Source organism: Geosmithia morbida, assembly GCF_012550715.1.
Source record: "Geosmithia morbida isolate 1262 chromosome Unknown scaffold_7, whole genome shotgun sequence".
Classification (NCBI taxonomy): Eukaryota; Fungi; Ascomycota; class Sordariomycetes; order Hypocreales; family Bionectriaceae; genus Geosmithia; species Geosmithia morbida.
In genome coordinates this window covers 354,624-368,254 of record NW_023336194.1, presented here as the reverse complement: position 1 = coordinate 368,254, position 13,631 = coordinate 354,624, and the positions used below count along the sequence as shown (strand labels likewise).

The 13,631-nt window shown below is 53.2% G+C and overlaps 4 protein-coding genes across 4 annotated transcripts; all 4 read right to left on the bottom strand.

The window, feature by feature from the left end:
* Window positions 1-3,536: 3,536 nt before the first annotated feature.
* GMORB2_6960 (capping protein (actin filament) muscle Z-line, beta) lies at window positions 3,537-4,695 on the bottom strand (the record flags this gene model as incomplete). Its single annotated transcript, XM_035468925.1, has 3 exons — window positions 3,537-3,932; window positions 4,009-4,507; window positions 4,667-4,695. The coding sequence occupies 3 exons, from the start codon at window positions 4,693-4,695 to the stop codon at window positions 3,537-3,539; spliced, it is 924 nt and encodes a 307-aa protein (XP_035321305.1).
* A 774-nt stretch (window positions 4,696-5,469) lies between these two features.
* On the bottom strand, window positions 5,470-7,112 carry GMORB2_6959 (BAH domain; the record flags this gene model as incomplete). The annotated part of the gene is made up of 4 exons (XM_035468924.1): window positions 5,470-6,153; window positions 6,246-6,376; window positions 6,441-6,740; window positions 6,827-7,112. 4 exons carry the CDS (start codon window positions 7,110-7,112, stop codon window positions 5,470-5,472), a joined length of 1,401 nt encoding a protein of 466 aa, XP_035321304.1.
* Window positions 7,113-8,888: 1,776 nt separating this feature from the next.
* GMORB2_6958 (MFS transporter, UMF1 family) lies at window positions 8,889-11,039 on the bottom strand (the record flags this gene model as incomplete). The annotated part of the gene is made up of 2 exons (XM_035468923.1): window positions 8,889-10,576; window positions 10,682-11,039. The coding sequence occupies 2 exons, from the start codon at window positions 11,037-11,039 to the stop codon at window positions 8,889-8,891; spliced, it is 2,046 nt and encodes a 681-aa protein (XP_035321303.1).
* A 1,654-nt stretch (window positions 11,040-12,693) lies between these two features.
* Window positions 12,694-13,265, bottom strand: GMORB2_6957 (Protein of unknown function (DUF3602); the record flags this gene model as incomplete). The annotated part of the gene is made up of 2 exons (XM_035468922.1): window positions 12,694-12,938; window positions 13,127-13,265. 2 exons carry the CDS (start codon window positions 13,263-13,265, stop codon window positions 12,694-12,696), a joined length of 384 nt encoding a protein of 127 aa, XP_035321302.1.
* Window positions 13,266-13,631: the final 366 nt, after the last annotated feature.

Genomic DNA, 13,631 nt, shown 5'->3' with positions numbered 1-13,631 from the left:
GGGTAAAAAAGGGGGCGGGGGGGGGGGGGWTTTTTAGGGTGTGTGGTGTGTGGTTTGAGAGGTGGGAAGTTAATAATGCACCAGTACTACGGAGTATTATTACTACCACCCGTAGGTACTACAAGTGAAGTCGGGTAACACTATCTATCAGTATTAGTTGTAGTAGTATGATACGAGTGCGATGATGATGACGGTGACGATGATGTGATCACATGGAATGTTAGAGAGAGAGAGAGAGAGAGAGAGAGAGAAAGAGAGAAAGAGAGATAGAGGGAGAGATAGATAGAGGGAGAGATAGATAGATAGAGAGAGAGAGAGAGAGAGAGGGAGAGAGGGAGAGCGGGACAGAGAGAGAGAGAGAGAGAGAGAGAGAGAGACAGGGAAGGAGGGGAAAAAAGGATCTAGCTAGTATTAGAAGAACGATGGATGCGATGCGCGCGCGATGGAGAGCAGGAAAAAAAAAAAAAGGGCCCGAAAGGAATCAAATGGACGGGGTGTGCGACGGGGAGAGAAGTGGGGATCTCTCGTCTTGGGAGGGGGGTGTCTATGTCATGATACTCCCAATCCTCCGTACAGATTGCATGGTGCAAATACTACGAAGTACGAGTATCATTATTTCATATCATCTACCAGGAGGAGGAGTCATAGGCGGTACGCGTTGGGTGGGCTCTATAATACCACGTATACGTCTGTCGTCTGCTGTATTTTGCCGTATCGTAATCTGTACATGAATGCCGACAGGCAACGGTGGGATGCAAGGCCACGCATTCGCATGGCCGTACGACACCGAATTCATGCCAGCCGCATCGATACGTCGTAACGATAGTACACGAGCTCGACCTGTTGACCCGGCTGATACTCGTAGACGGGTGGGCAGGAGTTTGCAGGTATTCATCACGCAGGAGACACTGGCCGAGGGCGAGGAAACGAAGACTCGACCTCGACCTAGACCAACTGGAGTATTACGACGTAATAGCAGTAATAATAATATTACATAAGAATTCCTCGGTGGGAATGACGTTGGAGGTGACGGAGGCTTGGCATTCTCTCTGCCTCTCTGCCTCTCTGCCTCTCTCTCTCTCTCTCTCTCTCTCTCTCTCCCTCTCCCTCTCTCCCTCTCTCTTCTCTTTCCCCTCCCCTCTATGAATATCTGAATACCACCATCTACCCCCGTCTTCTGCCCGTGGTGGCGATGCTGCTGCTGGAATCTACATGTGATTACCTTCCACCCGCCTACTCTCAGCCAGTACTGGTGCAGTCGGGACATGCAGAGCCCGTTTATCCGCCAAGACAGATGATATCCAATACCACCTACGAATACCACACGATACCGACTATTGCTGCTCCTCGTCAGCATCACCACTTCTGTCCCACCGCGCCTGTAATCTGTAATCTGTCGTCTGTACATATAACATATACTCGTACTCCGTAGCAGGTAGGGATCCGGACTCGACTGACACCCCGCCCCCCTCTCGATCGCGCTCTCGATCGCGCGGTGACTCGGAGCTGTCTAGGGCCCCCCCCCAAATAGGTGGTCCTCTCCACCTACCAGGGACTGAGAGGCCCCTCCAGTTTTTTGGAAGCAATTTAACGCAACGCACCTGTTCACAGCTCTGTTCACATGTTCTGCGAGTAACAGATAGCCGTACTCTTCTTTCTCCCCTCGTCCGTCCGTATCTACCTCTTCTCCTTCCACTATAAGAGAACATCATATCATGCTCAGTATCCGGAATAAAATAAAATAAAATTGGTGGGGGCCAATATATAGTGGTGTGGCGACAAGTTTGACCCTGAGGGCAGGTACATTTCAGTGTACGGAATATTGATATTACTGTTACGTGGAGTATTATTACTATATAGTAGGTACTACGTGACACTAGTCGTGCCCCAAGTAGCTACGGCGACTCTGTACGTTATAATAAACCCGGAACCCCAAACCGTAGGTACTAATATATCGCTTTATGCTGCCTAGCGTCACCCAAAAACCAAGAGAAAAAACCCCCCTCCCAAAAAAAGGGATAAGGGTATCAATACCTGCCTCGAGGTTGCAATTTGTTGATCTGTTGCCGCCCACAGCAATGCACTCTGTAATAACGGGTAGATGTGTCTGACATCTGCATGATCGGGTAACCTCTTACATGTCACCTACGTAATGATTACTTCTTAGACTCTGACAATGGAATCATGCACTGAAAAAAAAAATGAATAGAAATGAAGAGAAAAACCCCCCCATAAGAAGGACGAGATAGAAAAAACAACAACAACAACAAACAGCCCTCCAGAGAACAAAGCTGGACAGTTTCATCATGGTGGGGGGGGGGGGAAGAAGAGGGAACTAATAACTCCCTTGTCAGATTGGCAAGTCAATCTCTTTCTTCGTCTTCCCCTCCCCCTCCCCAGTCCATCGAATCCACAATGACGGATGGACGGAGCGAACCGTGGGTACTCCAAAAGAAAAAGAAAAAAAAACGTCGTGTTGCGCTGTTGGGTGTACAATGGATCACTATCTTTCTTCTTCTTCTTCTCCTCGTCTGTCTATTCCAGTCTCCGTTCATACTACTACTGCTACTGCTGCTGCCACTGCTACTACTGGTAATATCATGTCTCTACTCGCATCTTCACACATACACACACCGATTACATATATAACGAGTACAGTATTAATCCAGATACAGTATACGGGCAGTGTGTGGCTCAACCATTATGAAGGAGCTGTTGGTCAGCACACGCATTCGTGGAAACCCATGTCGAGTTAATCAACTTCCTCTTCCCTGTTCTGTACCATGGCAGAGAGTTGACTGGTCGTTACCCCACTTTCATATCAACTCTCTATGCTCTTTCCGTACCTGTACGGAGAAGTGTGATGGACTCGTACATGTGTCATTACCTGACAGCTTCTACGGAGTAGTACCGTCCAACTCTTCGTTGGTCACCCCCGGCAAATTCCTATAACGTTATTTTAAGATCGACGAAAGGGGGGAGGGGTGTCGCAGCTCTTCAATGCCAAGACATGGTATGATGATGAATATCCAGCAACCCGTTCAACTTTCTCCAGTAAACTATTCGTACATCATCCTAGGACCGTCCTCCTCTTCTCTCTCTCCCTCTCTCCCTCTCTCTCGCCCTCCCCTCCCTCCCTCCCCCCGGGAATTGAAGACTACTTGCAACCATGTCGCCCGTCCCTCTGGAAACGGATGTGAAACTGGTGAAGCTCCTTGTAATCGTTGCATGCTTGCACTATCCTCATCTCCTTTATCCCAGGTATTCCCGGGCCATCTTCTTCTAACCAAAAGATCCTTCGGGGTGGGAGGGCGCGGATTGACAAAGATGAGAAGAAGCAAAATTACGACGTGATAATAGCCACTCCAGGATACATCTGTGCACATCGCATACAAATGGAGATTGGCTGTATACGTATACATCATCAAGCACACGTGCAATTGAGAAAGCAGATGCTGAATTGAACTCAGAGGCAAGAGGAATAATGTGGCGGCGAGAGGAGAGTAAATAGCAAGGGGGGGTTGGGGGTTGGGGGTTTACCTCCTCATACTGCCAATGAGCTCCCTCTGCGTCTCCCTCTCCTTGGCTCCCTCGCTCAGGCTCCCGACGCTGCGCAGGTCGCCGACGACGTCTTTAGCCTTGCCGAAGTACACCTCCTGCAGCAGGTTGCGCATCTTGAGCTCCATGTCTTCGACCAGTCGGCCCACGTTGGCGATGTGGCTGTCGTCGTTGTCGACGGGGAGGTCCTGCTCCACCTGGCGCGTCATGTTACCGCTCAGGTCCATGTCCCCCAGCGTGTTGGTCGCGGCCGATGAGAGGGACAGGATCACCGTAGAGGTGAGCTTGTAGTGAGTCGTCCGGCCCCGCTCGATGGCCTCGAAGACGTGGATCGAGTCCCACACTCCTTCTCCAGAGGGGGATGCTACAGGTAACTTTTCGTCAGCTTTCCCTTCTTTATCTCTCTCTCTCTCTCTCTCTCTCTCTCTCTCTCTCCCTCTCCCTCTCCACCCAGAATTTTTTCCCTTTGGCTGGATCCCGAAACTCACACTTCTTGACGAGGACGACACCGGCAAACCCATCATCCAGGTTCCAAAAGTAGACGCTGCTCACCCCACCCTCATAGTACAGCTCCCTGTAGACGTCGAAGGCCTCGTTGGCCTTGATCTCCATCCTGCGCACCCTCTCGCTTGGGATGGCCCCCTCACCGGCACCCTCGCTGGCACCGCTCGCGCTCACACCGCCAGCGCCTCCGGCGTTGCCGGCCGCTGCGCCGGAACCGCCGTCCTCGAGTGGCGGGTCGAACTTGTTGGACCAGGGGGACCGGTAGCTGTCACCGTCACGGTTGTAGTCGCACAGGAGGTAGTCGCGGCCCGTGTCGCGGCACCTCTTCACCGTCAGGGGCTGGTCCACCGAAGCCAGGAGGTCCTCGGTCAGGTCAGGGGCCAGCGACATGATGGAGTTGAGGTGGTCGGTCGTGTGTTTGGGGTTCAGGCGCCGGAGGAGGTCACTGTGAGAATGGGGGTTTTTTTTTTCATTTTTTTTGGTCAGCCAGATGGTCAGTTTTAGTCGGTCGGGTCGTTCAGCAGCAGGAACAACAACAATAAAAAAGTCCAGTTAGATCCATCCAGATAGGAGAGGGGAGGGAGGGGGAAGCGGCAAAACCTACAGCGCCGAGTCAAAAGGATCAACAGCCATGATGTGTGGTTGTGAAGGAAAACCTTCTGGATCTAGAAGAGAGAGGAGAAGAAGAAGAAGAAGAAGAAGAAGAAAGGATATAACAGAGAAGAAAAAACCAAAAAAAAGTCCCTCGTCGTGCGGATGAATTCACCCGTCGTGGAGAATTGGAAATGGTGGTGTAGTAAATGGAAACATTCGAAATAGAGAGGGAGAGGTCAAGAGCGGCGGGGTCAACCTTGGCCCCAAGGTGGGAATGGGAACCCCCCCCCCCCCCCACATGAGCTCGGCCCATCTCTACTACAATCCTACTAATACCTTCTCCAACGGTCACCATCATCGCTCTTCTTCTACTCTGAACATTGCATATCAAAACTTATTTTCCCTCCTTCTTTCCCCTTTCCTTTTTCCTCTTCTTTTCTTCTTCTCTACTCCTGCCGCTCCATCTTTCACCTACTCTCTGCAATGTCTACATCCGTCACTCGTTAACCTGACAATGAGAGAAAAAAAAAGCTCACGATATCCAGCGCATGCACATACATGTAATAGCTACGGCACTAATGTTACGATATATACAACTCCTTTCCAGAGACAACACACATACAAGCAAACATGAGCATTGGAGCCCGACAACCCATCAACGCTCTACTTCCAAAAGAAAAAAACTTCAAACATCTTCTCCCACCAAAACTTTGGTATCCAGTCAAACGCCGTACATATCGAAAGAAACAAGAAGAAAAGCACGCTACCCCCTAAAATAAAAAAATAAAAATAGACCCATCATAGAGACCTCCCCTAGTCAATCGTCTTGCTGCAGAACAGACAAAACACCTGCTCCAGCCACATCTTATGTCCACCCACCACATCTCCCCTCAGATCCTTGACGACCCATGCCGTAGGCCCATCGTCAAGCCGGAGAGTGGCCTCAAACAGTCCCTTGTACGGCACCTTCCTGGGCGGTGCGGCTGCCTTCTTAGACGGCGAGGCCGAGTCTGGCGTCTGCCTCGAGCTCACGAAGAGGGGCAGCATGGCCTTCTGTGCGGGGGACAGCACACCGCTGGTGTCGGCGCCGTTGGTGCTGGTGTTGCCGTTGCTGGCGCTGGCGCTGGCGCTGGGGGTGCTGTTCTGGTGCCGTTGCATCGTCATCACCTGCTCTTCCGACCTGATGACCTCCCCTTGTTGTTCCTCGTCTTCTTTCTTCTTCTCCTCGATAGTTACTTGTTGTTGTTGTTGTTGTTGTTGTTGTTGTTGTTGTTGTTGTTGTTGTTGCTGCTGCTGCTGCTGTGATGGTCCGATCATGGTTTCGTCGTCGTCGAATGTTTGTGGTTTCGTCTTGCCCAGACGCTCAAATACTCGCATGAGAGTGTCGTGACGCAGGCAATCATCGTGCATCCAGTGACTGCAGTCGGGGCTCGAGCAGCGGACGAGCACCCTGTCCGGATGAGCCGGGGATGCGCATCTGCAGACTTCCTTGGCGGGCTGCACGTATGCTGTCAGCTCTCGTCCGTCCCTCCTCTTCGCCAGTTGCTGCTTCCTTCACCTGGCAGAGCAGCGGGTGTAGCAGTACTTACCGAGAGTCGGCTGGTGCTGCAGTTGAAAGCTTGTCGCCAGTACAGGGAGCTTTGGTTATCCTCCTCGTCCGTCTCCACCCAGTGATTGACCTGCGCCGCCATGGTCACGCTGACGGCGTTGATGACATCCACTGTCCCCGACGTCAGCAAAAAGGGAAACCTCCATCAGACCACGTGTCGTCGACAAGGACTCACTGTGATTAGACGCAATAAGCTCGTGCTTCCCGTGATATGTCTGCCGACCACCCCTGATCGTCTTGCGGCCCACGTACGTCCCCGCGGGTAGCTCGTCGGGCCAGTACATCCAGAAGACGCGGGCATACACGTGCTGTTCGTCCGACGCCCGTATCTCCAAGATCTTGGCAACCCAGTCGCCATTGTTCCTTCGCGCTGCGACGCCGTGGGCGTTGCTACCATCGTTGCTCCTCTGTCTCTTGACGCTCTCCTCGTTGGCGACGAATACGAAGTCGTCGGTGTGGAATTTCTCCTTGCCCACTATGTCGGGCATCCTCGTCGTCAGCTCAGACACACCCTTCCCTCTCCGCTCTCCACCTCTGCCTCCCAAACACGGACGGACTCACAGACAAAGCTATTATACCGGGTCATGTCAGCCCACCGTGACAGCGGATCAACAGCATACTTGACGTCGAGAGACTCAGATGTCTTGGCGAACCCCGTCGCGTTGAAGGGGCTAGCCTGCCAGTGCCACTCTGCCTTCCTATCCTCCTCCATATTCTCGCGCCTCGCCTTCTTCTCTAGATACCGGGTCTTTTCCTGGGCCGTAGGTGGTCTCTGCCGCACCGAGTAAGGGCATTCTGCCCTGCTCTCGTCTGCCTCGGGGCGCGACCTCTTTTTAGAGAGGCTCATGTCGGGGATGGATGTTTTCTCTCTGTCGTGATGTCGAAAAAGTGCACGCACCACGGCAACGGGCAGCAATTCTCTTTTATTTTTTTTCGGTTTCCCTTCTTGATCTCTTCTTCTTTTTTTTTCGAGCTGTTCGATGGCAAACAGAGTTCGTCGTTCGGTTTGGTTCGGATCGTACGGGGGTGCGTTGCCGCGTTGACTTTACGCGTGTGAGGAAAGGACTGATGTCGTGTCCTGCAATTATTTTTTGTTCGTCCTGGTCCTTTGGGTGCCCAGGTGGCTGTCTGTGCCGACGCTTGGTCTGAACTGCGCGCGTCGCTGGCTAACCGTTATGACTTTTCCTCCCCCTCAATCCGTCAAACGTTCGGCACTGACCAGTTAAGGAAACACGCAACGGTAATTATTACAGAGTAAGTGCGTGTGTCGCAGTCCTGAGGCACGAAAATGGGTGCCCCAGGCACGAGTTTTTTTGGCCTTCCCGAGCACAGCTATACCAATGCCATCGGCGGCTACACGCAACCAGCATGGCGGCAAACGGGCTCGAGGAAAGGTAGGAGAGACGTATAAGCAGGCCCTCATGGGGCCATCGTGGATGCTTCACAGGAACTTCTTCGCTGCAGTCTTGCAGTACGTTTGCAACAGCACATCGACCTGGACACGGTCTGCAACACGATGCTGAGCTCTAAGCTCGTCGAATATCAGCAGAGAGCGCTTTTTGCCACTCTATCCATCCCATCGTACCTATTTCAGATCCGAGGCAGCCATTCGGATCCTTTCCCTCTCTGCCGCACCACGAGGAGCACCGACACCCCTCCTGGCCCGGAGAAGCTCTAATTTACTTTTATGTCTTGGACCATAGCACACAAACTCGTGGCACTCTCTGCCACCACGAAACCTTCCAGCGGTTCCCCTAACCACAGCCGCAGCCACAGGCCCCCCACCCACGACTAGCCTTGAGGGGTGCTGATCTAGCTACGTGCTATAGCTTAGCGCTAAAGACCTATAGCTTTTTATAAATAAAATAAAAAACTTATAAGTTAACAGAGACTTTAGGAGGAAAGAGACGAGGAGAGGACAATAGGAGGGGAAAGTTTTATAGCTCTCGATTTCTGGGAGATTTTTATTTTATTTTTGGGGCGGAGATGGAGAATTTAGGACACAACGGATGATTACTAGTAGGCAGCAAGCAGTATTGCTAGATGAGGGCGATGGGAGGAGACAGGGCGGAGGGGGAAAAAAGAAGGGACCCATAAAAATCACTGAGGATGTGTAGGATAACAATAAGGAGGGGGGGGGGAGCACAACGCCATCGGGTAGTAAGAACTTGGACAAGAAAGTGGTGCGCTTCCTAGGCGCGCGGGGGTGGAGCTTCACTCGGGAGCATGATGACTCAGCGGTCATGTAAGACAGCATTAGAATGTTCAGTTTCGATTTGCCGCTCATGACGCATCTGTCCACGTGTATTATGTGATTTATATCTGTCTTTGTTTTATTGTCCTAGCGGTATAGTAGTTGTGATAGCATGTGGATTCGCATATGGGTACGAGTAATGTAATACTATACCAGTCACGTGTGACTTGAATGCCAATGCTTGTACATTCTTGTAGCTAAATATCAAACAGTGATGGTGTGGTATTATTTGCCCACATAAGATCCAAGAGAGAAGAGATGGCAGAGATACCAAAAGACGCAAGAAGAGGACAAGAGGAAAAACAGGAAAACTCCGATGCTATGCTTCAAAAAAAAAAAAAAGGGAGCAAAATGCGACGTAGATATCAATCAACGATCCTGGGCGGTTGCACGGGGTGTGACTCGGTCATGCTCGGTCTGGTCAGTGTAGCTGGCGACCGTGCCGTCCTCGTCGGTCATCGCCTGGTCGACGGCGCCATAACCCATAGGCCCATCGAGACACTCAATCTTGGTAGCCAGCCTCTCGCCCTCGCGCCTGCCGCGCTCGACGTCGATGAACCAGACGAGCGGCGCAGGGAGCCCGACTAGGGCGGCGAGGAACCAGAACGCCGGTCGGATGCTGCCCGACCTGTCGATGATGGCGGCCACTATGGTGGGGCCGAAGACGCTGGACCCCTTGTCGGTGATGGCGTACAGGGCATAGAAGGCAGCCTCGGAGCCGGGGGGAATCAGCTCGCCGTACAGGGAGCGACAGTAGCTGCCCAGGCCGCCCATGACGAGCCCGAAGATGCCGGCGAGGGGGTACATCTCCCACGGCTGCTGGAGGCCGAGGACGCCCCACTCCTTGACAAAGGGCAGGTAGCCCATCAGGCCGTAGAGCGGGATGAGCTCGAAGAGGGCGATGCAGACGAGGATGGTGTGGTGGGGCTGCAGGCCAAAGGTGCGCGAGAACCAAGACCAGCCAAAGGCGCCGATGACGCCGCACATGGTGGTGATGACATTGATCATACCCAGAGCCCAGGGACGCATGTGCAGCGTCGTCTTGGCGAAGAGGATGGCCGTCGACGACGTGGTGGCGACGGCGTCGGAGAGCAGGAACCAGCTGGCCAGGAAGAGCGTGATATCGACGAGCCGGCGCGCGAGCCTGACGGTGCGGTACAGAGACTTCCACGCGAATACGAGGTATGCCAAGCCTGAGAGACGGCCCTTGTGCTCATCCGTCAGCGGCGGGCCGGGTCTCGGGCGGAGCCACAAGGCGGCAGGTATGGTGAAGACGGTCCACCACAGGCCGACGGTGAAGAGGACGACGCGCTGGGACCACGTCGTGTTCTGCATGACGACGAGGACGCCGATGGCGATGCACTGCAGGAAGAGGGCAGCGCTGTAGCCGATGCCCACGCCCTTGGATGACATGGACGTTGACAGCTCCAGCTCCTTGGACGTGACTTCGGTGGGCGAGGCTTTGCTGCCCAGACGCGACTGGGAGGCCTGCAGCGACTCATCGGGCAGCAGGGGGGACGTGGCGTCAGCTCTGTCGACGTCGAGGCTCCCGGTCGAGTCCTCGAGGGGTCTGGATTCGAGCATCGAGTCGGCCAGATCGGGTGTACGCGGGTTGCGGGCAGCAATGACATCCGGGTGGTTGCGCACGAGCAGGGGCAGGAACGAGTTGAGGAGGACGAATGAGGCGCCGAACGACGTGTTGGAGATGATGGTGAGGATGGCGCCGAGAAGGTACGTCTCCTTGGTGACGAATATGTAGCCCATGACGGACAAGCTACCCAGCCAGGCAAAGGCCAGCAGAAGCTTCTTGCGGTAGTTGCCATGGTCGGCGGCGCAGCTGATGCTCACAACCAGCAAGGCCTGCAGGAGCACGCTGACGGAAAAGGTGTACATGGCGAAGCTAGCCGTGTTGACGGGGATTCCGAGGATGAAGACGACGCATTGGCCACCGTCATCCTGATTTTTGCTATCGCTCGATCCGCAAGGCACATCCGGGTTGGAATACAAGACGCCGTTTTCGCGGGCAAGGCTCTCGAGGAGGATGGGGATGAAGGAGCCTGGAGAGGTGGGCAGCGGTGTAAGTAATCAGACTTGCTGGGAGGAGTGGGGGTCTCCTTCATAGTGAAGGGAGCAGAGGTCTAGGATGAAGAGGGGGAGAGTACCAATTCCACAGATCACATAGGTCTCGGCGGCAAAAGAATACATGAACCATCCGGCGAGCTCTTTGCGACTGGTCGGACGGCCATCGTAGCCAGGATAGAGAGCGACGGTCGATGGCTGGTGATGACGATGTCGAGCTTCACCCGCAGGCGCGGTACTGCTGCTGCGAGAGGAGCTCATGCCGTAATAGAAGCGAGAGTAGTCTTCGTCGTCGTAAGGTCCGCCTTCGGTGGATGATCGTTCGTCGTCGGCCTCGAATGACGAGGTGGTGAAGGAGCGAAGGGAGCGTCGTGATAGAACGGAACGACCGGACCAATGCCTTGTGCCCCGTAGAGAAGGCCTTGGGTCCTGAAAGTTCATGGCACGCGACCGGAAGAGGAAGGGACCTGCCCGACCGACCCTAGGCTGCTTAGGTTATCAGGTGCGGGATAGTGATAAGCCGATAAGCCGATAAGGTGATTGTCCGCTGATAGCCGCCAGACAAACGAAGCACGTGAACGTCTTAATTGGTCCTCCTTGCTTTAACGAAGGATGACAACTCGTACGAGCAACGTGAACTCTGTCTGTGTGTCTGTGTGTCTGTGTGTCTGTGTGTCCCTCCTCTCCCATAATCATGAAAAGTATATTTAGCAGTAGCGAGGGGGGGGGAGAGAGAGAAGAGATCAAGAAGGAATAACATCACGCTATAACGGAATAGCTAGAAGATAAAATGAGGGGGTGTCAACGAGCAGGAGGAGGGGAATACTAATAATAATACAGGTACTGACACTAACATAGGTACTGCTAACGATCAAGACATTGAAAGGGAGGAGGGGGCGGGGAGTGACCCAACCCAGAAGAAGAGGTCATCAGACGATAGAGCCGACTCCCTCTCAGCGAATGAGGTCCGCCTGACGCGCCGCACTACTTCAGCCTCTCCAGCTTCCTCCAAACATTCAAACATAGCTGGACGCCTGTTGTCGGCCTTGCTTTGTCGAGGTCTAGCTGGTTGGCATGTGTGTCTCGCATACTGACAGTTCACGGTTCACGTTCTCTCTCCCTCTCTCTCTCTTTTTGTCCTGTTACCATCTAGCTGCGCACGCAACACGCAGGAGGATGGATGGATGAATGATCGCCGATGCAACCTCTGTGTCGTCATTTTCCTAGCTCTGCCATCTTTTTTTACCATCCATGCATACTAGTGATGACTACTGCTGCTCTAACCACTACTACCTCGAGGCGGTGGAGTAATACTGCCTGGTTTTCTACCCGTACATGTGTGTCATGTGCCCTGCAGAAAGAAGCATACGTCAAGTCGTTCCGTGGTTGAACTGACTGCATGCTGCCGTACGTTTTAGCCGCCGTCGCCGCTGTCACCGTCGCCGGTTAGCTAGTCACCGTCGCCGGTTAGCTAGTCACCACCACCATCACCGCTCTGCATTGGAGTGCCGAGCTGTGACGGTCCGTATAGCAACCAGGGCAATGCCTTTACTTCCCCTCCCCGGGAATCTTCCATCCCTAGAGCACAATCGAATTCCAGATCTCTTATCTGATGTCTCTCAACCCCTCTATAAAGAAACCACATGGCCATGTCTGTCTTAGACTATTTTACGCACAGACATGACAGCTAAGACCAAGATCTAGATGCTGAATTCCTCTCTCGGCGTATCTGACACGCCCAGGGCCAAGCGAATGTTTTCATTTCGGTGAGGGATGTGCTTGTGGCGTCAGGTCGGCGATTGGCTGAGACATGTTCTAGCCAACATGTGCTTGGTTTCTTGATTGATAACATACAATCAAGGCCACTCCGAGATTTCGTCAACATGTTCCGAGGATTTCTAGAGTTAATATGTTGATGTATTGCGAAACAGAGATTGTCGAGTTTAGCCAAAAGAAAAAACAAAGGATATCATTGGTATTAGTCAAAAAAAGGAAACGTCCCCCCCCCCTTCCCTTCTGTCAGTCCCTTGGTCTAGCATTCCTTCCATAACTGTTTTTCTTCATTTACCTTGCTCCTTTATCTCCACCTACGCCCTCACTTCTTTCCAAACAGCTTGTTCTTGAGCTTGTCGGCGAGGCCGACAGGGACCTTGGGCTTGGGTTCGGCGGCGGGAGCCTTGGGTTTGCCGTCCTCCGGGGCGGGCTGCTCGTTGCCGATGCCGCCGCGACCAAGGTGGTGGGCCTCGCCGGGCTCGAGAGACTTCCTGGCCTCTTCAGGGACCATGTCGCTGTCCCTGCGCTCAGAGGGCAGCGTACCGGCATCGCCAATGTTACCAACTCCTAACCGGGGTGTTAGTCAGCACACTGGGTTCACGACGGGCTCGATGGCAGCTGAGTGGCCCTCCCACCCGGACTGGCGACAGGTATCGTAGGAGATGCGACTGTCATGGAGGGGATAATCAATGTGAAAAGAAGAGGACAAGCACAGAAAAGGGAAGGGGAAGAGTGCAAAGGAGGGGAAGACGAACCTCCCCGACCAGCGCTGTATGCACCGTCTCCGTGACTGCCCTCGGGACCCACGCGGACAATGGAGCCGTCGACATACTCAGTCTCGTCGGGGTTGATGTTACCGGCGCCGCCGCGGCCGTGAGACACCTCGGTCGACATGATTGAGGATGATGATGTGTGTGGATCAGGTGAATGGTGATGGAGATTGGAGAAGTGAGGAAAGAAAAAAGAAAAAAAGAGAGAAAACAAATAAAATGCACCACGATAATTTGTAGGAAAGGGATATCAGGTACGGGCAGATAAGACGGGACTAAGATAGAGATAGAGAGAGATAGAGAGAGAAAGAGAGGGAGAGAGGGAGAGAGAGAGAGAGAGAGAGAGAGGAGGGGTTGCAATAAGGCGTAACGTGATGGGGGGGGGATAGGTGGGAAGAGAAGGCCTCTCTTTATGACAGGAACTGTTTCTCAGTCGTGAGTGCCCAGAGACGACATCCTCTTTTACTTCATTATTATTTTTTAATTTTTT